This window comes from Mixophyes fleayi, chromosome 6 (genome assembly GCF_038048845.1).
Source record: "Mixophyes fleayi isolate aMixFle1 chromosome 6, aMixFle1.hap1, whole genome shotgun sequence".
NCBI classification, from domain to species: Eukaryota; Metazoa; Chordata; class Amphibia; order Anura; family Limnodynastidae; genus Mixophyes; species Mixophyes fleayi.
Window position 1 is genome coordinate 88556810 of NC_134407.1, and position 24388 is coordinate 88581197.

General features: G+C 36.1%; 1 protein-coding gene across 2 annotated transcripts in view; it reads left to right on the plus strand.

Annotated features, from left to right (window-relative positions):
• The window catches only part of GRID1 (glutamate ionotropic receptor delta type subunit 1), an 823000-nt gene that overhangs the window by 711073 nt on the left and 87539 nt on the right, over positions 1-24388 (plus strand). For both annotated transcript variants that reach the window (XM_075217028.1, XM_075217027.1), the window contains exons 9-12: positions 13507-13608; positions 17244-17441; positions 21029-21353; positions 23036-23174. In XM_075217028.1, coding sequence (XP_075073129.1) covers positions 13507-13608; positions 17244-17441; positions 21029-21353; positions 23036-23174 — 764 coding nt within the window. The remainder of the gene's footprint in view (positions 1-13506; positions 13609-17243; positions 17442-21028; positions 21354-23035; positions 23175-24388) is intronic.

Genomic DNA, 24388 nt, shown 5'->3' on the forward strand with positions numbered 1-24388 from the left:
GTTGGAGCTCACAGTCTAAATAGGTCCTCAGATCGTCTACAATTAAGTTCTGAGTATCACAAATTTGTTCTGTTCTGTCACTAAAAAAATTGGAGATTGACGGTATTGACTCTCACTTTTGGGTTCAATCTCATGTATGTGGTGCAGTTTTGGTCATATTGGTAGTCTCTCTTTGGCTATTATGTGTACTCTGATATATTATTACCTAGCCAGGGCTTATATGTACAACAAATGATCTTTGGTGAGGATATTGTGATGGCTTTGAGTGTTGCTACTTCTCTCTCTGAGAGGTGTTTATGATCTCTCTTCTTCAGGTGCTGGGTGACTCTCAGCCGACGCCTCATTCCTGCTGTATCTCTATATAGACGTTCTTTTAACCTCTCTTTCAGATTTCTGTCAGCTCTCTCTCTCTCTAGCTAATCTTGTCTCTCTTTTCTTTCTTCCACCTAAATCCCGTCAGCTCTCTTTATTTTCTCTACAGTTGATTACTTAGTCATTAAGGGGAGCAAAGCAAAAAAACGGAGTAAGCGTGCTCCTGGTTAAACCAAAGAATGCAAAGGGTGAAAATTAGTTTATTATTTTGCATATAAGTGAAATCCTGGCTATTTTTTTATGTAGCACACAAATACTTGACAGCTTTATTTTTGCACTGAAAATTAGGGGGGGTAATTAAATTAGCCACGTTGTTGCCCAGAACTTTGAACTGCAGAACTGCAGGATTGTTACAGAAATCTCTGCTGATTTTTCCTTACAACCTAAAGGAAAAATGAGAGGAGATATTACCGTAGTAACTGTAAAAATGCGCAGCTTTAATGTTCTCAGGAATTGGATCTCCCCCTTAACATTGATCTAGATTCCCAATTAAAAAGTTGTTCCCACATAAATTTACCACCCCCCCCCTCCAATGTAACATGGTTTTGCCCAGGTGCAAAGTTACTCCTTTTTTATGCTTTGCTCTCCGTTATGACTCAGGCTCTCCATCTTTAACTGTCATTTCGTATCTTCAACTACCACTCTCTGCTGATCATCAGATGTTACTGTGTAACTCACACAGCAATGTTTCAAATTATACAACTTTATTGCAAACAATCAAATTCTAAATTGAACACCTACCATGCCTAGCATTGTAACATCAATTGCTAACATTATTTAACATTCCAATGTAATTTCTTATAATTTTTTTCATTCTAACATCCTTATACACTAAAATGTATTTGTAGAGTAGTCCAGGACACTACAGATTTATTTTGTCTAATGCAAAAGTTAAAAGGAGGAACAATGGATTAAATATTTAGACAAAATACAGTAAGGAAGATGTATTAAATAATTGAGGCTCATTTAGCATTGGATGCATTTGCGTAAAAAAAACCAGATACAAAATACATTTTGAATTGCACATATCTTTTGATATGTGCAATTCAAAACAAACACATAAAGCCGCCCAGGTGAGTACATGTTTAAAACATTTTAACACATAAGAATTAACATTCTGCAGCCTACTCGAAGCACCATTCATAATCTTCACTAAATGAAACAAAATTCAAAAAATATAGGATCCCCCTCAAAATGATTCCACCACCAGCACTCCTAGACTGGGAGTATAGATGCAATTTTGTTGGAAAGAACAGGTTACAGCTGACTGGGCTGGAGTCACTATAATAGGGAAACGGTCCCCCTGTCATAATGTCACACAGTCCTAGCCTGTTCTAGAATGAATTCACCAACTCCATTGCTGCTATCAGCATAGTCTGTAAAGTATTTTTTGGTGAGGGCGTCGTTTTAAAAAAATTAATTATTTTAATTTTTTTTTTACATTATTAAGGTCCATGCTGATGGTGGACATCATCAACACAGATCTTTATCCGGCAGGGGCGCACGCAGGATTGTCAGGGGGAGAATGTCAGCAGCTCCGTATAGGCAGCGCTGTCCTATACAGCAGCCGCTGCGCTGTCAAAGAAGCGTCCGCGGCGGCGCTGTATACAATACAGCACCGCTGTGGACGCTTCTTTGACAGCGCCGCGGCTGCTGTATAGGATAGTGCCGCTATGGCGGCCACTTAGTTAGCGCAGGGGGGGTGGTTTCTGGAGACTCAGAAACCCCCCCTGCGTGCGCCACTGATCCGGGGTTGAGCTTCTGCAACAGATTCACTTCCTGATTGGAATATCTGTGTCATGCTTTTACTGTACATGCCATACTTTCAAATGCCACTTATCTCCCCTGTTCTTCTCTTCATACAGAAGTCGACACAAGTCAGGCATGCGCAAATAGCTTAACATGGACACAAGGACATGTATTTTTCATGCGCATGAACAGTACAAAAAAAAATTTACACTTAGAAATGGCCTTTATGCTCAACTTTAAATGTAAATTAACCTACTGGTATCTTTGAGTCATTAAGGAGGGTAAGACAAAAAAATGAGTAAATTTGATCCCGGACAAACCATGTTGCAATGCAAGGGGTGCAAATTACTTTATGATTTTACATGTAAGGAAAATACTGGCTGTTTTTTCATGTAGCACACAAATACTTGATAGCTTTATTTTTACATTGAAAGCCAGAGCCTACTGTAACAAACATATTTAAATAATGCACCTTAATCACTAGTTTATCTTTTTATTTAGCTTCAAGTTTCAATGGGAATGGCAAAGACATCACATTCTCATTTATATTTATTTTAGGTGTGCATAACTAAAAAAAAGAAAAAAAGAAATTGAAAGTTGATCTAGGACATGCCCTACCCCAACAATAAATCTATCCTCACATTTTAAATTTACCTCCCCCTCCAATGCAGCATGGTTTTTCACAGAAAGTTACTCCTTTTTTTTTTTTTGGCTTTCTTCTCTTTAATGACTCAGGCCTAGGAAGTACAATGCCACACAGATATGGTCCTGGTCAGCTGGTCAGCATCAAATCCATGACTCTAGAGTTGTGAGGCAGCAATTCTAATCACTGTGTCACTATGATCTTCCAGTATAAGGGAATGCATGAGATATGCTCAAATCTAAATACAAACAGATTTTGGTGCACATATTCAAAATTCTGTATACTTGCGCCACAAAATTTGATTTGCATCAACCTCTAAATGAGGGCAAGGGGGTTCAGCATACTACATGTAAAGTGCACCTGTTCAACAGCAATCTGTCCATGGAAATGTTCTTTAAATGTTGTCATATATATAAACATGATTCCATTGTATGTGTGGCATAACATTATTTCATACTAAAACAAATCACAGACAATATTTCAGCAGTGGTTTTCAGTTAAAACCAGTAAATGTAAATAAATGAGCTCTTTTTGTAAGTTTGCATAGTCTGTTGAAATTTTCTTCTTTTTTTATGTCAAGTGCAATAAAATAAATTGATAACAAAGCCCTGCTTTAGAGTTAGCCATGTGTCCATTTTCACTTTATAGAAATGTGCTTTGCCGCACTACAAATGTGCAAATAAATGCGAACAAATTTAGAGTTGAAAGTAGCTTGCGCTTGCTATCTCCTGAAGATGCCAATCAGGGGCATGCATGTGCAAGTAAGGGCATGCAAAAATAAGTGTAGCATACCCCCTGGTTATGTGTTCTAGTTAACCTTGGTTCCACAATAGTATGCAATATATTTTTGACATATTAATATTGCTCTAGCTAAGCCCCAAGGCAGTTCAGAATGTGTCTGGTTGGAACATTTTTTTGTGGCCCCAGTCCCTCTAGAATAGGCCTGAACACCTGTGGATCTTCGGATGTTCTGAAACTACAAGTCTCAGCACACTTTGCCTGCTATAGGCTGGCTATTGGCTAGCAAAGCATGCAGGAACATGTAGTTTCACAACACGTGGAAAGCCACAGGGTGTCTTTGCCTGCTTTATAGGCTCCATGATGAACAGGCTGGGACTGGTTTACTTTATGACAAAAAGACGCTATGCTGTCCCCTGTTCATGCTCTGGAAAGAAGAGCGAAGTCCTCCAGAGAGCATAGAACTGCAAAGCCAGTGCATGTTCCTCAAATTTTGCTATGGGGCACATAAGGTTACTGTTATGACCCTGTCCCATAGGAAACCATTGGTTAAAGATCAATTTGTCTTGTGCTTAATTGCACATAATTGTGCTAATGAAAATAACTAGTGTAGCCCTTGCATTCCACTTTCACCAATAATTTATTGTAAATTGCTATACTCTGATAACATTGTATAATATGTCCTATTCTATAATGTGCTAAAATAGTATAACATATTATATTCAGCATAGGTGACAGTAGCAATATCTATACACCAGTTTTAAGATGTGTATGGCTATTGTATATTATTAGTACTTTTTAGAAAAGTGCGTGGAATAGGAAACATAATGGTAAGGGGACAACTCCCTTAATATATATTTACTAAAGATAAAATTGAAACATAAAGATTAAAACATAGTCTAAACATGCTTAAAATTGTATTATTGAATGTGAGTGCCACACATTCTGAATTAAAATTAAAAATGAGTTATTATCACATTATCATTTTGTCTTTTATCTGTCTTACTTTATTTCCATTTTAATCTTTCTGTCCGTCTAACTTCTTGTAACTGGAATAATATAAAAGCTATTGCTTTTCTTGAGAACTTTTCTAAAGCCCATATTCAGAGATCCAATAACAGAAGCATTAAAACCCCAGAAATAGCTTTAGCAAATAATTTTCCTAAAACCAATGGTTTATGAAATAAATTGTACCATTAGTTGGTCATATATTGAGCTGTATGATATGAAGAGATTGAATAGCTATGTATCTCCTATCTACCTCCAATTGTTCCAGAACTAGGGTTAAATACACTTAGTGTTAGCAAAATGAGAAATTTCCTGCTACCTTCCCGAAATATGGCTGCACATATTAGCTTATAGAAGAAAAGTTGTACTGAATTTTCCGCAAATTGAATTTCATGCTGCAACAGGCCATTTCACAGAGGTGCAACGTTCCAGCAATATAATCTTTGTGTTACACTTTTGCTTCAGCGTTCCGTGGAATAACCATTTCACAGTGTTTTTGTAAATGTGCATTTCATGGAATTTAGAGTCTATGGGGGGAATACAATTGACGACGTTACTCGTGAGAGTAACACGGCCCGCGCACTATTTCTGTTAGTATGGTAATTTTAATGCAGATTTCTGCTCTCGGCTCTCAGAGCAGCGAGCAAAAATCAGAGTTGAAATTACCGTACTGACGGTAATAATGCCCACTATTACCGTAGTAACTGTAATAGGGCACGAGCCACATTACTCATGAGAGTAACACGGTCAATTGAATTTCCCTGTATGAATAGATCTGGGACGTCAATGAGCAATTCTTTCTATTGGGTGGTGTAGTAGAGGTAGGACTGGGAACACTTAAGGCCAAATTCCACTGTTGATCCGAACAGATTTTCAGAGCTAAATGAGGTGAATATCCCACTAAACAGTTTTGAAAATGTTGCTTATGCCTACTTACAAGTGTTTGAAGTTAATTATTTACCATTTATTTGGCTATGTGCAAAATAGATCAACGGTCAAATGCTAGACTGTAAAGCTAAATTAAATCATACCAACCAAACAATTGGCAGCTACATTTTCCACATGTATTCAGAAATAAAATGATCTGGAACAATGGGATTCAGATGAGGGCTTTCAAGTAAACTATTTTATTGTTTTCTATCTCCCCTCATCTCCCCAGTTGCTTGGAGTCTTTATTTCTTATCAATGGAGGATATTCCCATCCCTGTAATGAAAGGAATTCTGTGAATTTACGGTTGAATTGAAATACAGAAAACCATAAAATTATCTTGACATTTTTGTTTCCTGTTTGATGGACTGTTTTGCTCAGTGTTCCTTGTCTTTGTTCAAGAAATGGGGATATATAAAATATTCCGCTTGGAGTTAGGAGCCTGTTTATTTCTAGCCCATAAAAGATACAGATGTGACAGCTTTATCATTTCAGTTTGAGAGGTTTCAGAAATAAAGTAAATGGAGATTAGGTCATGTTATAATATTTGTTTCACTAGGCATCCAAATGATGAAAATCGATAAGTGATGTTTGTGACAATTTATATCTACTAAAAAATCTTCCCAAACATAACCTGTTATATCTCTAATCAGTAAAGGAGGTTTCCATCTCCAATTAATGTACTGTCTTGTATGTGTTCTTCTAAACATATTACAAAATAAACTGATTCATCTTTCGAACTTCCTTAAATGTTCCTTATATCCAAAAATATTTTTTTTTCCCTGAGATGCAATAAACAGCTCTGCTGTGCTCACAGCATTAGATAAATGTGAATTATCTTGCTGTTAATTCCTTTTCCTCTAAATACTCCACGGCCTCCTTTACTCCCTCCTTTACTATAAGATAGTTTCCATTTTGTTTAGCTCAGAGAGGACATGTCTTCCAAATTGAGAATCTTCCAATGATAACACATCAAGGCAATGATTTGTCAAGGTATCTCAGGATGCACACCATGCTGATTTGCACAACTCTGTCAAAGAAGCCCAAGTCTTCTTTGTCTAAGATATAGCTACTGATTGTTCTGAATGGGATTTCAGTACTTCAGGTACTGGCTTCCCTCTACTCTTCTTCGGTCTGATTACTTCTCTGATCCATCTGGAGCTAGCTTGTTTAGAAGCAGCATATTCTTTCCAATAGCCTACAGGTATCACAAACACTTTTTTTTATCTACTGTGTTCTAGACAATAATATAGAAATGACTCTGACCAGATATAGAGAATATAGTTTATTTTCTTTCTCATCTTTAGGTTGTGGAAATTAAGCTGATACCAAAACTTCTTGATTGATGTGGAATGCAGATACTCTGTTCAATGAAAAAACTGGATTGGCTCTCAACACCACTCTTTCTGAATACATATTCAGGAAAGGTTCCTTGCAACATAGTGCTTGTAATTCCCCAATTCTTCTGGCATATGTCACCACCACTAGAAATAGCATTTTTAAAGTCATCCATTTCACCAGAAATTCTTGTAATGGTTCAAGGGGGTCATTCACTAGCATATTAAGGACCAAATGTTTGGTTCCATTGAGCCATAAAAGGTCTGACTGAAGGACAGATGCTTTTTACTGCTTGGAAAAAATGTGTAATTAGTTCTTCCAAGGCTAATTAACAGGACACTTAGTACCAACACTTTCAGTGTAGCAAGTCCATCTTGAAGATATGTGAAAAAATAGTCACTAAAGTTGGATTAACTTTATAACACTGAAAACTCCTAGGCAGTAATATATTGAAAAATGCAGCTCTAATTTGTTACTCCCCAATAGAGGGGGTAATGCCACCTTCTCTAAAGATTAATACAGGAAAAATAAAAGACAATCGGAGGTGCCTACCTATATTATGCAATAATAAAACTAAATTATATACTGTATGTATATATATATATATATATATATATATATATATATATATATTAACTTTAGGCTCACACCGAGACAGAGATCTTTTCCCTATGTTGTGATAGATGATGGAAGAATTTTTTCCTTAGCTTGCAGCAGTGTACTGATCACAGATTCTGAAAAACCTTTGTTTTCGAACATTTCCTGCTCAATCTCCAAGCCATTAAAGCTAGACGTTTTACATTTTGATGTAGAACTGGAACATGATTTAGTAAATCTGTCCAAAGAGGTAGAGGCGATTCTCTGAGCATTTACCATGTTATTGGAACCAAGGATGCTTTGGCTAAAAAAAAATATTATTTGATATTCCTCAGGATGCAGGGAATGAGAGACATTTATTTTTCTGTTTTTGAAATTCTAAGTCGAGACAGGAATCTGGGTACTTTGGCATTGTGGTTTGTTGCCATTATGTGTGTTTGTGGAAACCCAAACTTTTGTATTAGTTCTGGAATACTTCTTGATTTAGACTCCACTCCCCTGGAGGCATATGTGTGAGGCTGATGTAATATACTTGTATATTCTGCTTGCCTGATCATATATAATGCTAATAGTGCTTTTGTATTCTTTTCTGCCCAAAACGTTCCCAATAACTGCAGCCCTTTCCTTATCGTCATATAATGAAACTGTACTTGTTTTGCCAGATGTAGAATTTTGGTGCATTTTTCTTCTGAAAGTAATATTCTATTATTTATGGTGTCTATTTGTACTCCCAGAAATGTCATGTGTTGTGTTGATACAAGATAAATATTTTTATTGTTCAGTACCCTTTCATGTTGTTGTAATGAACTTATTAAGAAAACGTATTAGCCGGGCTATTCGGAGGCTGATTATTTTTTCAGACTCTCCCACAACAAGAATATCATCCATATATGGCCATATCTTGACTCCTAATTTCCTTATTTCTGCTAACAGTGTAACATAACAGCTTGGTGATGTCAACAGCTTGGAAGGTAAGCATGTACATTGAAAATGATGCCCTGTTATCCAGAATCTGAGACATTTTCTGTGCTGTATGGCTACCAGAATATGAAAGTAAGCATCCTGAAGTCTATGGATGTCATAATGTCCTATTTCCTGATGGCTTTTACCATAGAGTCCAAACAAAATGTTTGACAAACTTGTAGAGTCTTCTCAATTGAAAACCGTGTAAATGGCTTTTGAATCTTTCTTGACAAGGAACAGTTGGAATAAAATCCCCTGACTTTCTTGCTCTAGAGAAACCTGAGAAATTCCCTTGATCTTCAATATACCTTTCAAACTTTTGTATCACACTTCATCTCTATTTTCCTTAATGGATTTTTTAACTAGACAAATAAATTCCCATTGGATAGATGTCTAAACACTATTCTGTAGAGCCTTTATATAATGTCCAATACCCACTGATCCGAGATGGTTCCATGCTTCTGAAAAAAATGAAATCCTGTCCCCTATTGATGTAATTAAGGGATGCTCCTGACAATGGTCATTGTTTTGAAATTTGAATTGTTCTTCTATCCTTAGGTCTGTATAGCCAAAAGGACTGTCTGGGTGCAGTATAGAAAATTTTTCAGGAGCCTTCCTGGCTTATAACTTCTTGTCTCCTTAAACTGCTGCAGAGAGAATGAAGATGCAAAAATTTTGGTTCTACGATCTTGTGGCTATCTGTTTGATTTTTCAATAGCCAACTTATGTATATTAAGTTGGCTAGTGAAAAATACTGCTGATGCTATAGCTCCTGCAGGAAAAAACAATAGCATCCAAAGATGCTTTATAGAGAAATTATATACCTTTTTGCATAGGTTTCATACTTTTTAATAAATTGTGCCAGTTTATTTTTCCTGGTTGTCTGTATTGCCACTTTCTCCCTGTAACCTTAAGGCTCTGGCTACTGAATCTACCTGATTTCAATGTGGTTCCAGATGAAGAATTAATATTTTTCAATGAACCTTCTGCTTTCCTGTCCTTAGGATCCTTTAAAGGACCCCTATCTTCTAATGGAATTGTTGTTCTAGTACAGTGTTTCTTAACCTGGTCCTTAGGACCTCTAACAGTACATGTTTTCCCTATCTCCTTGCTTTAGCACAGATGTATTCATTACTGACTAACACATTGTAACAGATCCACATGTAGTATAATTATTTCCCCTGTCACCTAAGAAACATGCACTGTTAGGGGTCATGAGAACTTGATTAGCAGACATACAAGCTATAGCTATATCTACTCTTGGAATTTAGCTCCACTTCTGAGCTTCCTCATTTCTGAATGGATACATCGGCTTCAGTCTTTTTAATTTAGACTGATGTTTCTCTGCCTGGGTCCATTCCTTATAAGTTCATTTTTTCACCACTTGATCTACAGGAACAACTCTATTTTTCTAACACATTCTTCAAAGAAAGATTTCTGATTTGTATTAGAAATAACAATTTCACACATTAGTATAGACTTATATATATTGTTGAAAAAGGGGTAATTTGCCATGGTCCGATAACCAGAATAGGACCCGTCCACCTGGGAAAGGAACAGACAAGGTTAAGGATCCTGCTGTTAACTTAAGGAAGGATTTTAGCTCACAGGTGAACAACATGGGTGGGATCAGTTGGGTGGGGCTTCTGACGCTGAATAGCAGCCGGACGATAGCTGGAACTGGTGGGTTTAGTTAGTGTCAGGAAGCCATGGATTATTTAATGATTGTGTTAAGGTGTTGTGACAAAATAAAACAGCAATTGGTTAAGAAGACTGAAGTAAGGAGTTTCTCATTCGATAATTCTTACTATATATATATATATATATATATATATATATATATATATATAGATAGATAGATAGATAGATAGATAGATAATTTTCCTGATCCATCACTAATAGAATGTTCCAATAATTCTGGAGACTCCTACTCTCACTGATGAGAGTATCTGTCTTCCCTATCTATACTTGTTAACATAATTGTTTCATACATGTAATAAGCTCCTTAAATTGCTCAGGAGGGTGAATTGATTTTGGGATATGCACATAGCACAAAACACTACTTCAGAACCTGCCATAAATGTTTTATCAACAGTTGCACAAATCCTTTGTGTTTTTGTTTTCCTTCTAGATTTCTCCATGCTCCAAAGAGTACTGAGAATGGGCACATTATTGCTAACGTTATACAAATATATGCAAGCCATTTTTAATTAAACACCCATAATTTAGAGGCTTACATGGAGCATGTGTTCTTCAGAGATTTGGGATTGGACTGACCAACATGAGTCTGCTCTATTTGTTTAGTAGCGATAAACAGCACTTTCCATTTAGACAGGGAATACTCTTTATAGCAGCTTACCCCACCTGCGGAGTGCCGCTAGAATATGAAAGCAGGTAAGCCCAAACAAATCAAAAATAATAAACTCCTTGTTTAGCTAGAGACAGAAAAAGACATGGAGGAAGAGCAGATAATATACACTCTCTGAGGAGGCGTCTTTGCTTGATCTGTTTCTAGCTAAAGAAAACAGTAAAGACTGCCATGGAGGAATGAAGGGGAAATAATTGTATCCAGAGAGCAGCTTTTTGTCATATCCCCAGGACAATAAAAATAATTAGCTGCTCCTGATTACATAAATACATAGCTGTAAAGCATAGAATTAAGAAAGGGTAAGTAAAATATATATATATAGTAAAAGTTCCAGGAGCGCTTGTAAAAGCCAATATATTAAAGTTACTTTTTATTAAAAATTAGTTCACAGAGACTGTAACATGAAGAATTTTCTTTTTGCCAAAAGTTAATAGACACGATAACCATTAGAAATGTGATTACATGTTTACATTAAATAACTAGATAAAATCAGCTAAACATGTAGAGAGAGCAATTTTGGCCATCTCAGATTAATCCTTTCGGTGGCAGCACAGGTTGTACTTTTACATTCTCCCAGGACCAGATTGGTTTCAACTAAGATAATCGCACTGACCGAGAGCATATATTCACTGATTTAAACTATTTTTAAACTAACTTTGTGACTCACCAAACGGGCAGAGGAGATGAGCAGAAGCCAGGTAACCACAGGACCAATCCTGTGCTGATTCTCTATACCCATACTCTTGTTCTAATAGCTGCTCTATTATCAACAGAACAGTGACTCAGACTTAAAATGGTACAATGCCCACATCAGAAAAACATATTTTTGTGGCACAGATGGGCTTGCCCTGGACTCCAACAAGGGTAGCACGGTGGCTCAGTGGTTAGCACTTCTGCCTCATAGCACTGGGGTCATGAGTTCAATTCCCGACCATGGCCTTATCTGTGTGGAGTTTGTATGTTCTCCCCGTGTTTGCGTGGGTTTTCCTCCGGGTGCTCCGGTTTCCTCCCACACTCCAAAAAAACATACTAGTAGGTTAATTGGCTGCTATCAAAATTGACCCTAGTCTCTCTCTCTATCTCTGTCTGTCTGTGTGTGTATGTGTATGTTAGGGAATTTAGACTGTAAGCTCCAATGGGGCAGGGACTGATGTGAATGAGTTCTCTGTACAGCGCTGCGGAATCAGTGGCGCTATATAAATAAATGGTGATGATGATGAAGGGTGACACTCTCCTGCGATGCTTACTGTGTTCCTCCAGCCCTGACTGTGGAAACCTAAGCTTTCACCCCGCACAAGGTGGTGACCCCATCCTACGCTGCTTGTTACCTTATCAGACATGAATAAAAGGGGGGTGACATCTCCTGCTTCTTTCAGTCTGTGAGTTTGGAACTGTCCTGTGCCATAATAGCTCAGCACCACTCTCCCAGCCCAGTCCATTAATGACATTGAGGAGTAACAGCTGACAGTTTCACACGTTTATTCATATTTATTGACAATAGTGGTATAGGCCATTTAATGTTGGCTGTATATAAAATATATGTGTTGCATGGTTACACTGAAGTCAATTCAGCTTCATTTTGTTTGTCTCCAGAGCTTATTATGCAAGAATGTAACATACATCCAGGGGCACACCCATGGGCATTTCCTGGTGCCTGAAAACCCCCCTGCCAGCTTTGGGCACTGTATGCTTGAGGTGGCTTGCCCTGTGTAAATGATGGGGATAGGAAGAGTGGGAGAACAGCTCAGCACTTTCTAAAATTATAGACATGCCGCCATGCATGCTAGTCATGTCCATTAGCGGCATGGCTCGGAAACCCCTCTCTAGAAATCCTGTGTTTTCCCCTCTACATCTGAACTGATTGCAACCATGCAACATTTGTATTTCATATATAGACAGTATTAAATGAATGACTAGAAAACCCTATTTATTTCAGGGATATGTAGACTCAAGATTCATGCAGGGCACTCAGCATATACAGTACATAGTTGTTTTCTTTTAGCCAAATTTGGGTCCAAATCCAAAACTTGAATTCTATGTAGTTATTATTATTATTATTACTTCTAGGAGTCAAAACTAAGAATACAATGTTACCATTGAATTCCACCCATCTTGATTTGAATATGCAAATTACGGTTCAGAGTCATCTGAATTTTTCTTAAGTGGTTTGGTGTTAGATCATAATCTAAAGTATGGAGTGAGCATTATATCCCCAGTTTAAATCATTATTATTATTATTATTATTATTATTATTATTATTATTATTATTATTATGTGAGATTACAATCTAAGATGCGTGGGTCACTGGTCATTGATATATAAGTCAGTGGAATAACAATTGTAGCTGGTGGTGGGAAAGTGTGTAGCTACTGTAAGGCAGACACATCATCAGCCACTGATATTAAAGCAGTCATATACAAATACAGTTTTCAATAAAGGTGTTATAAACAACACTATCTTTGAAAGTAGCCTTTAATTTAAATATTGGCATCTATGTATTACTAGAAGACATATGCTTACACTGAAACTATTACAATAGTCTTGGCCTACAGTCACATAACCCTATTATATGAATGATTTTGTCTCTCTGTGTAACTGTCAAAGCATAATATTAGTGCAAGAATATTTTGTATTTCATCTTTAGTTGATTTTCTTGCTGTAAATGACAGATAAATAATATAGGTTATTTTATTTAAATTTCAACATCTGCTTGTTAATGACTTATACTTTATTTCCAGGCATTTCATATTGTTTCTAAGTCTTAGAAGTGGTATTTTAAAATGTCTTCTTCTATTGTTTTAGCTGGCAACCTGGGATTCCTTAAGAGGCCTTAATGGAAGCTTGCAGGAGAAACGACTTGAGAATGACCTGCAAGGATTAACGCTGAAAGTGGTGACTATCTTGGTATGCTGCTGTCCACAAAATAACAAAAATGTTTGCATCTTATACAAAATGTGACCATTCCATTTTATTGCATCATTGCTCTGACATAAGGGATTATACTGTATGTAAAAATTTAGTATAAAGCAGAACTTTATATGGCGAACTGTCTGCAGAGATATCAGGCTCTGGTGCTTGCGCTAGGCCAACAGACTATATTTGTCAGACTATAATTTCACAGCTGTTGACATTTTGGAAAAATTATATTTTAAGAAATCTTTCATGTATAAAAGTTTTATCAAATATAATATACAAAAGCTCCATCGGCAATGACCACTATACAATGAAGAACACCATTCTAATGGTGAGTATACAATGCAGATCCACAAACTCTGATGCGATTACTCATCCAGAGCCTCTAACATCTCCTCCTCTGTCACTGCCCATCTCTAATTGCTCTGCAGTTACAAGAAACTTTTACGCTAGTGTTAGCTGAACCGTTTGCTTTGTCATTTAATAAACTTTTGACAGCTAAAGTTTAGTGAATGCCAACTAGCTTTTCTAGTTAATTGAGGAAAAATATAAATAGGCATAGCTGTTGACATTACTGTTTAATATTTGTCTCCTGCTCTCCTGAACATAGAAAGTGTGCTGAACTTGAGTGTTTCCGAAGAAATTAGGTCCAAGCAATGAGAACACAGATTTTAATGGAAACTTAACAAGTCTTCATTTTTTGCAAGTCAAATGTGCTGCTCTTTCAGATTTGAGCTATTTCTACAAACAGCAGCAGTGAATGTATGTGGTATTGGACAGTATCACATAATATATACAGTATCATTATTAGTCTGCCAATGAGCAACATGACTAGCATTTGTTTGCCTTAAATAATAAAATAAATTGCAGAACTTGTCCAAAAAGCAATTTAAATATTCTGTAAAAGGGGAACTATGAAGTTATTGTTTGGTACAAGTGTATACAAATTTATTGATCATAGCAAGTTACTGTGAATACATGGAGATGACATGGATATATAAGTTGAATAAAAAACCATTGTGAGTTATGTTTTAAATCAATTATTTTTTCCATTACCCTTTTTTGGTTTTACAATTTAATGGTATTATAATGTGTGAAGAGAAAATATTACACTTTAATGGGCTCATGCTGAGTTTGGAGTATGCCCATTTGCTTTCCTAACCATTTGAAAGGCCGAACTAGGGAGGGAAGGGACCTGTAAATGCAGACTGAGTACAGTACGGGAGTATTTGTGTAATTACAAACTGAGGCAGACATGCACAATGACGCAGATATGACTGTAGGTATATTAGATGCAGTTGATGATAACAGTCGCCAGCACTAGCTAGCCACTCCTGATTGGTGGTTAAACTGGAGCCCCTAAGAGTGCAAAGCTCTACTCAAAGCAAAATTCTTATATTTGTATGAAATTTTAGTCACAGGATACATTTTGGAACTAAATCAGAAATAAAAATACAAAAGTATAGGCAGTACTAATAAAACAATTATCACTTAAAAGTACACATTAATGCAAAAGATTCCTTATTAACTAGTGTAGATATTCAATAGGCCAATGTTTTGGGCAAAACACCAGGCCCTTTATTAAGACAGTGCCATGAAATTGTATTTCAGGAACCTCATATTTGGCATTTGATAGGGTGTCATATTCCAATATATTGAGATTGTGACATTAGTTTTTTTGCAAAGAAATTTCTAGAAATTGAACAGTTCACTTGTGCTGTTTAAAGGTTCACTTGTATTTTTTGCACATGTTTCTCACCAATGGACTATATCCTCATTGTTAACTATTTACTATTTAACAAACTAATCATTTTAAAATACAAGATGCATTTCATAAAAGATTTGATATTATCACACAGAAAAATATATCCTTTCAATCCAGATGCCTTGCTTATAAGTCTATTGAAAAACACAGCAGACAGTGATTTGGAGTCTAACATGAAAAATGACAGGTGATAGAGTTATGAATACTGATATATACTAACATAATCACACCTAAGGTTCACTTCTTTATTTTTTTGTTCAATTCCCTATGCTGTACTTTCCCCCTCTCTGTACGTATAATCATCCAGGACCTCTGGTCATTCAACAGGTATCATTTGAAAATAGTGAGGATTATTTGCTACCACTGCTCAAATGTGCAAGTTTAAAACCATGTGAACCAATCAACAATTAGCTTTTATCTGTCAAGTTCAGTTAGAGAAACCAAATGTCTGGTAGCTGGGGTTTTAGTGCAGATTTGTACCTTCCAGCAATGTTGGAAAATAAGGGTGGTTGCTCTTCTCCAGTTAGAAAGGTCTAACATTTTTAAAAAATTGCTCACTAATGTTGTATAGTGAAGGCAAAAATATCTTCCCTGTTACAAAAAAGGGTCAATCATTTGTAAATCCAGATTTTCTAGCAAACAATAAAAATGTTAGGCAGAAGTTTGAGTCAGAAAAGCTCCAGTAGATCGAAAACTGTGGCTGTAAGATAGTTCATTGTATTGACAAAAATGGATAATTTTGCAAAGTGCTGTTATTTTTATGCAGATGTTTAAATCCATATCCTTCAATTGTTCATAAAATGATTTGCAAAGTATTAACTTTTCTGTATCCTTCTGCATTAGTTTCTAACACTTTATACAGTGAATATTAAATGATAGGCTCAGCTGTCACATCCCCATAAACTGTTATCTTCGGCAGAATTTGGTAGTCAGCCACCACGACTGCTAGGGTATTTGTATTCCACCATGTATAAATCATTTTTTTTTTTTTATCAAAGTGTTTATTGTGGTTTTCTTAAGTATGATGTGTTTTTTAAATGCATTTTTTTTATGATATTTTCCCTTTTTTTAAAAATCCTTTTAATACATTTTTTGGCATGATAGTTGCAACGGATTTAAAATGCATAGTGAAATATGCTTTATATAATCGGACAAAAAGCAGAGGCACAAAGCAGTAATACAGTCTGTGTATTGCTATTGCTTTCACCATAGGCTGGAATTTTCTGGTTTTGGTCCATTTCTTAAACAGGAAATAGAATGAAAGTTGCAGAAAAAAAAACCATGCACTGGGACCCTTAGTTATCTACATTGTTGCAGCTTTGTTACTCTTTTCTTCAAAACGGTAAACTGATAATGTTGCAGTGACTCTGGTAATTTTTTTTATTTCAGCCATAAAGCAGCATAAAAATAAATAACAATGTTTGTCTCTTTTCATTTGTAAGATATAAATGAAAAAAGGTGGATTAATTCACTGTGCAGGCTTTACGAACAATCTTGGTAATTACCATTTTCATTGGTTTGTTTCTTCAGGCTATTGCTAATTATTCTAATTATAAGTCTGCAAAATGTCCTGTGACTACCATGGCAAGCTGATGAAGTAAGCAGGCTTTGGAATGCCCTCTGAGTTCTGTGCACTGTAAAGTCTTCCCCTCCTTCTCTCCCCTCTGCCTTCATATTACATACTGAGAATATGAGCCTGTGTATGTGGGACTGTCAACCAAACTCTGTTCTTATATAGAGATTTTGAAAATTACATAATGATTTGTAGAAGAGCTTTCAGTAACAATTTTACTCCACATTTTTAGTAAATTCTGCATAATCATTCAAGGTGAACTAAACATATTTTCTTCTCTTCTCTTAGGAAGAACCTTTTGTGATGGTTGCAGAGAACATACTTGGACAACCAAAGAAATATAAAGGTTTTTCAATAGATGTTTTGGATGCATTATCTCAGAACCTTGGCTTTAAATATGAAATCTACCAGGTCCCTGATGGAAAATATGGACACCCACTTGCCAATGGTTCATGGAATGGTATGATAGGAGAACTCATAAATAAGGTAATAAATAACTAAGCCTACAATAAATGCCCAGAACTTTAAGTTACTGTACAAATAACTTTTTTTCTACAGTAAACACTAGGGGGTAAATGTATCAAGCTGCGAGCTTCCAGCGGGCTTGAAGAGTGGAGATGTTGCCTATAGCAACCACTCAGATTCTAGCTATCATTTATTTAGTAAAATCTACAAAATTAAAGCTAGAAACTGATTGGTTGCCATAGGCAACATCTCCACTTTCCAAACCCACTGGAAACTCGCAGTTTGATACATTTACCCCCCAGGACATCGTTTGGAAATATGATTTGTTTGTGAAAAGAAGAGGTGGGAAATATGAAACAATCGCCTTTTCATCATCATTTTATCCTTTCTGGAGATAATTTTTAATGATGATTATTTAAATATGCTTGGTGCAGTAAATTATTATCCAATTGCAGCACATAGGTACAGATAGAAAGATAGAGTTCTAAGCTAGCTGTGAACTATTTCATTCTTTATTATAGTTGTGTACCTTATTTGCTTAGCAGTTTATTAAATAAGCCTGTATTATGAACTGTTTTTCTTGCTGGCAAACAAGCGTACTCAAAAAGATATTTTGTCTAAAGCTGCAATACCACCTAAAGTGCTGAACGGGGGCATGAGCCGGAGGATCAAAACGAAAATGCAATGTCCATGATTGAAACTTCTCGTTGATTCTCCCTCTTCACAAAGCCTCAGTCTGTAGCCAGAACTGTGAGGAGGGAACCTACAGAGTCTGGGGAAATACAGTTGAATGGAGCAGCCCTCAATCTACTATGATGGGGTTGAACTATAATGTGCCACTCCTTCCTTAGGTGGCAGTGCAGCTTTAAATATAGTAACACCAAAACAAGTATTATTTAATGTATTTATGATACCTTGGCTACTTAGTGGCAGTATTAATTAGCTGTCTAGTGATAATATTTTCACAAATATGAAATAAAAATGCAGTTAAGCGATTTAAATGATGTTTCTGTTAAGTTTTGAGTGGAACGCCATAAGTTATACACTATCATAAAATGTTACTTACCCTACTTACCCTGGGGTCTGGTGTTATCACTTGTTGCGTTCTGGCAAACTGCTCTGGCTTTTTTCAATTGGCAATACTCTACCGGCAAGATTAAAGACTGCCTCCCTGGTCTATTGCAGATGGTTCCAGGTAAATAATATTTTGTAATAGTGTATAGTTTATGGAATGCTAATCAAAATTGACGTTTCAGTTTGGTTTGGGTTATCCTTTAACCACTACCCATATGTTATACTTAAATATTTGTATAATAAAATTAAAGTAAAAAGAAAAATAATCATATATGTTTCCCATTGGCTGCTATCATACAAAAAACAATGACTCAAAAATATCATTTACTTATGACATTTGTGTATTTCTTCTGTCTATATTGTATTTTCAAATTTGCAAACAGAATTGTGTTCACTGCTCTAACAATTTTATTACAATTTAAAATAAAAGATTAATTAAAGATAAAATATTATGCAAGTTTAACAAAATGCTGCCCATAGAAACCCAGCAGATACAAGCTTTTATTATCTTGCCTACACCCAGGGGCCATAGTGTGGACAGAGCAAATAGAATGTGTTTCGGTTGCTAAACGTGTTCTAGGGCACCAAGGCAAGTGTATTGCATTGAATTTTCCCCCTTGCTGTAATTTTTAATTAAATCAATCCTGTCACACCCCTCCTGTTGCGTTCTGAATAGGCAGTGTATGGGAAGTGGGCTGCTTACGGAACTGCTTGATGCACGGTTGCAAAGCATGCATGCATGGGCAGATGCAGCCAATTGGGATGTTCCTTATGAGCACATTCTCATGCAGAGAGTGGGGAGTGCACATGGGAGTAGAGGCACTCAAAGCCAAGGAAAACTGATTCCCTGAGTTGTCAGTAAAGAAACAACCAAGAGAAAGAAAGACGCAGGAAAGATAACATTGAAGAGAAAAGGAATGAGAGGTGACATTAGGAAAGAAAGTGGGAGAGAAAGATAATGTTTAACCCCTCTGCTGATGAGGCTTTTCTGGCCCCAGTGCTGAGCCTGGGGGCAGTTTTAAACTGGTCACATTCCAACTTCAATATCTGTAATTAGATTATGCAGTACCCACAGAAATTATGGCTGCTTTTTTCAGAACCCTTTGAATTTTCAGGAAATACCATTTGTTTACTTATACATACTGTCATAGCAAAGAAAATTATCCCACAGTAGCCAAAAGTGTTTTTTTTTATTGAAATTGAACTAAAAACAAATGTGTATATTTTTTTTCTAAACAACACCAAGAAATAAATTGTGGTTCTTGCCTTAGCATCAGTCCTCCCCATCCCTGGACTTAATGATTTCAGTAGTGTAGGGAGTTATTCTCTGGTGATCACACATGATCACACACAATAGCTTCTCATAGGCTATATAAATTGCAAAAAAGCACACCCCAGAGTCTCTAGGTGTCAGGATGAAGGATATGTTGCACTCTTAGTGCCCTCCCTTCATCCTCTGCTCTTAAGAATTTACTGTTGTGCAGCGGTTGAAAGGGGTGGATACAATGACATCATCAAGTTCCATATCTATTCCAGGCCTGTTGGCATTTAAAGCCTTGCGAGCACTTCTATGTAAGTTATTACATTATTTCAACTCCTGCAGCATTAAGAACGTGTGAGACTCCTCTTTAGCACTTTAACATTATTTGCTGAGGACGAATCCCAGCACTGGAGGGTTTAAACTAAAGAGGGAAAAAGGGGAAAGTGTGCGAGAAATAACATGTAAAAGAAGAGTGAAATGGACAATGAAAGTTAGAAATATATAAAGTTATACTGAAAAGGGTGAGAAAAAAGTGAAGGATAAATAAAAAGTGAAAGATAAGGAAAAATCTGTTGTGAGAAACAGGTAAAATATAACAGTCAAGAAGAGCAGGGATTTCTGAGCCTCTTTATAAGGTCTGCTCATCCAGACACCCTTCAGTTTAACTCGCCCTCTGCATATCTGCTATGCCTCTTCTCCATGCTGGTTAAGGCCTATGCACACTGGCCAAAGAGATGTTGTGTGTGGAGGGGGGGAAGGGGGTACCATAGAATGTGCTCAATACAGAACAATGGGTCCTTGCTATAACCCCTGCCTACACCAGATTCTAAAAGCTAATAGCTGATTGGTTTCTATGGGTTTAGCAGTGCACACTAGTTGGACTGACACAATCACAAAGCAACCAGATCTGTTATTAATTTGACAGCATATTTGAGTATCCAGTCTGCATTGATCTGGTTGTTCAGGTGCAATGCAGAAAAGCTAATTAACAGTGCAAAAAAAGCCAAATGGTGGACATGAAGAAAAAGAAGGGTGATTGTTTGACCTGGTTTTTCGCCATACAGGTCAAATCTGATACAATAGCATTGTATTATTTTCAGGTATGGTGAACCCAGACATGACACAATGATCACATTGTCCAAACAAACCTTTTGGCCAGCTTTAGAGCACATCATAACTTGTTGCACCATGCTATTAAATAACCCACTTTAGGTTTGTGTGCAGATTATTGATAGTTGTGGCTGTATTTTAACAATTCTCCATATTTCCAAAGAGGGCAGATATTGCTGTGTCAGCAATCACCATTACACCGGAAAGAGAAAGCGTAGTGGATTTCAGCAAGCGTTACTTGGATTATTCAGTTGGAATTCTCATCAAGAAACCAGAGGAAAGAATAAACATTTTCTCACTCTTTGCTCCATTTGACTTTGCCGTCTGGGCCTGCATTGCAGCAGTCATACCAGTGGTCGGCGTGCTGATATTTGTTTTGAATCGTATCCAGGCAGTGAGGGCACAGACTTCATCACAACCAAGTCCATCTACCTCTTCTACTCTGCACAGTGCCATATGGATTGTGTATGGGGCATTTGTTCAGCAAGGTACATTATTAAAACCATTAAATTGGTACTATCAGAACTTTGTTACAATAGGAAAATCTGCTAAATATATTTACGTATTTAAATAACATGGTATTTGCAAGCAGATCTTTCTCGGTTGTACATTTTACATCTGTAATTCTCTAGCATTTCTAAACTCTATACACAATCAAAAAAGGTAGTTTGGAGTAAAAATTAAGCAGTTAAAAAACAAAACAAAACAGCAAAATATAAACATACTTCCCTCCAGGCACTGTCCATGGGATCAGTCCCAGACGGTTACCGTTACAGCCAGCAGAGACCATGACAGAATCAGTTAAAGGTGCCTGCAATGAAAGCTTGTTTTAATGTTCTATTTAATCTCCACCGAAAACCACATATTATATTTTTGGCAAAGTTCTTCTTTAAAGAAAGGACCACTAAACTAATACAACTTGCCTTATATAAAAAAAGGCATTTTTGCTTAATTTGACAGAACCTGAGAGACTACATTTTTTCTGATTTTGAGGAGACACTAGTAATATGTAGTACTGAGAAGAAGTCTGCTTTGAGCAGGAAAATATCACCTTAACCCTGCATGGTCAACGGGATTTGACTCATAATGTTCACTGATATGTCTAATTTTTGCAATGGAAAATAATAGTATAAAAAATTTAACTTAAGAGAATCTAGATGTAAAAAGATACCCAGTAAATAGAAATATAGAGTTCACAGAAACACAAACCTACACAGTTTTATGTCACTGGTGTGGTCCATGATCGTATGTGGAGTTTAGTAGTGCCAATAAGATGTCTTAGTTTTACTAAGCAAATTTTACTAGGCATGATCTTCAAATCGTTCTGCTCCTTTCTTCCCATGTCTCTCATTTACCTCTCTCTCTGCTACTGAATCTTCTGTCATTCACTCTCCTCTTTATTACACCGCTTCTTCACAGAGCTTCAGTCTTTCTCATCGCCCTCAATGACTCTGTCTTCTACTCTTATACACCTACTGCTAGAAATCAATAACTCAGAGAAGACCATTATTACTGGGTTTCTTATATAAACAGATTCAAAACGATTGATGTTTATGAAGCACACGAAGATCCAAATATAGAACAGGAGAAGTAGAATAGGAGAAGTAGAATGCTACATTCACAGGACTTATCTCCTGTCATTTACCGTGTTTGGAATATTGCTTTTCTATAGGCTGTGCAAATATATGGTTTATAAAAATTGCTAGAACCTAGATTATCTATATCTAAAAAACTTTATTAGCTTTTATCAGTTATTGAAAATGATCAGATGTGTGGGTGTTTTGTTTTTAATGCTGTTGCTTTTTATATTTTATTTAATCTTACTTTTACATTAAACCTATTGTTAGAAAACATCAGTTTCAGTAAAAATATAAAAGGTCTTTTCCTTCTGTACCTCACGTATAACCTTCTGGCCTCCATCATCTCATGTGCAGATGTTTCATTCCATGCTTCATTGAGTACAAATGTCTTTGGGTCACAGTATACAACCCAATGAGAGATGACCTTTGTAATAAAACATGACTCTCTCATTATTTGGAACAAGTAACACTAGTGTATTTATGGCCTGGAGTGATTCTTTATAATTGTCTTATTTATTTATTTTTGCTACAGACAAAACAAGTATTTCTACTAATTGAATTAATTCACTGTCTCAACTCTTTTTCTTTAGGTGGAGAATCAATTGCCAATTCAGTGGCAATGCGGATTGTCATGGGTAGCTGGTGGCTGTTTACCCTAATTGTGTGCTCTTCTTACACAGCAAACCTGGCAGCATTCTTAACAGTGTCAAGAATGGACAACCCTATAAGGTACAATTGATTATATAAATTTCATTGACTTTAAGACTAATACATCAAATTAGCTGATATCATGGTCAGGGTATTATCAAATATATCTTCATATCTTTTATTTCTTCAATGGATGTTAAAACTGCACAATTAATAATACATTGTTGATTTTGTTTGGTATTAGTGGACATTTATATATCTATTGTATACTTATTGTTTAAATTGTTCTGGGCCAGATGTATTCATGTAGCAGAGTATTTTAGGTCTTAGCCCTTCTCAATAAGTTTCTGTATAGTGTCTCTTAAGCTAGTGTGAAATATATGATTGCATCAAATCTAGATTTCCATTCAGTATCTAGGGCTTTAGCAAGATTTGACTTTGGCTGGATTTGACCCACCAAATCTTGATATATTTTTGTGCATAGGGCACAATATTACATATCTTTTTTCATCAATGTTAGGGTTCTGATTTGACTTTCATAAAAAGAGAATTATTGGGTATATTCCATCTATTTAAAAATATAATATTGATAAAACTACAGTTATTAGAGAGTAGCATTGTGAATATCATCTACCCTAGAGATACAATATTGAATATATTTTAAATGGTTTGCATCCGGGGTAACGTTAGAACTTACCTTTTGCACTGGAGTTATAAAAAATCTTTTGCTGTCAATTAAAATGGGAAATTCAAATATTTATGAACACAAATTATATGATTTCCCTGAATATCGCCTTAGATCAGCCAAAGATGTCCTTACCTAACTCCAAAGTGAAATTTCTATGAGAGACATTTCACAGGATCAAATAATGTATTGTTATTCCAAAATTGCATGATTATAAAAGTATAAAGTAAAAGTATGTAAATGTGCAAAACCATAACATTATTATTAGTAGTAGTAATAATAGTAGTAGTAGTGGTAATAACAGTATTGCATTTTATATTGCAGTGTCCTGCTGTCCAACTTTTATTAAATATGCTCTTTACTATTATTAGAGTTTTGTCATGCAATCACATTTGTATTGTAGTTTATTGTATCTGCCTTTTTTAGTATATTGGAATCACCCCCCTCTGAAAATCTCCCATAGATACTTCCGCCTACTTTTTCCATTAGCTAAATAGATAAGGCCGTCAATCATATGAAGGGAGAATTTGAAACCATAAGAGCAACTAGCTGAATTGAGCACTTCACTCAAAGGGGCCATGACCAGCATTGGCTTGTTTTGCTTCACAAA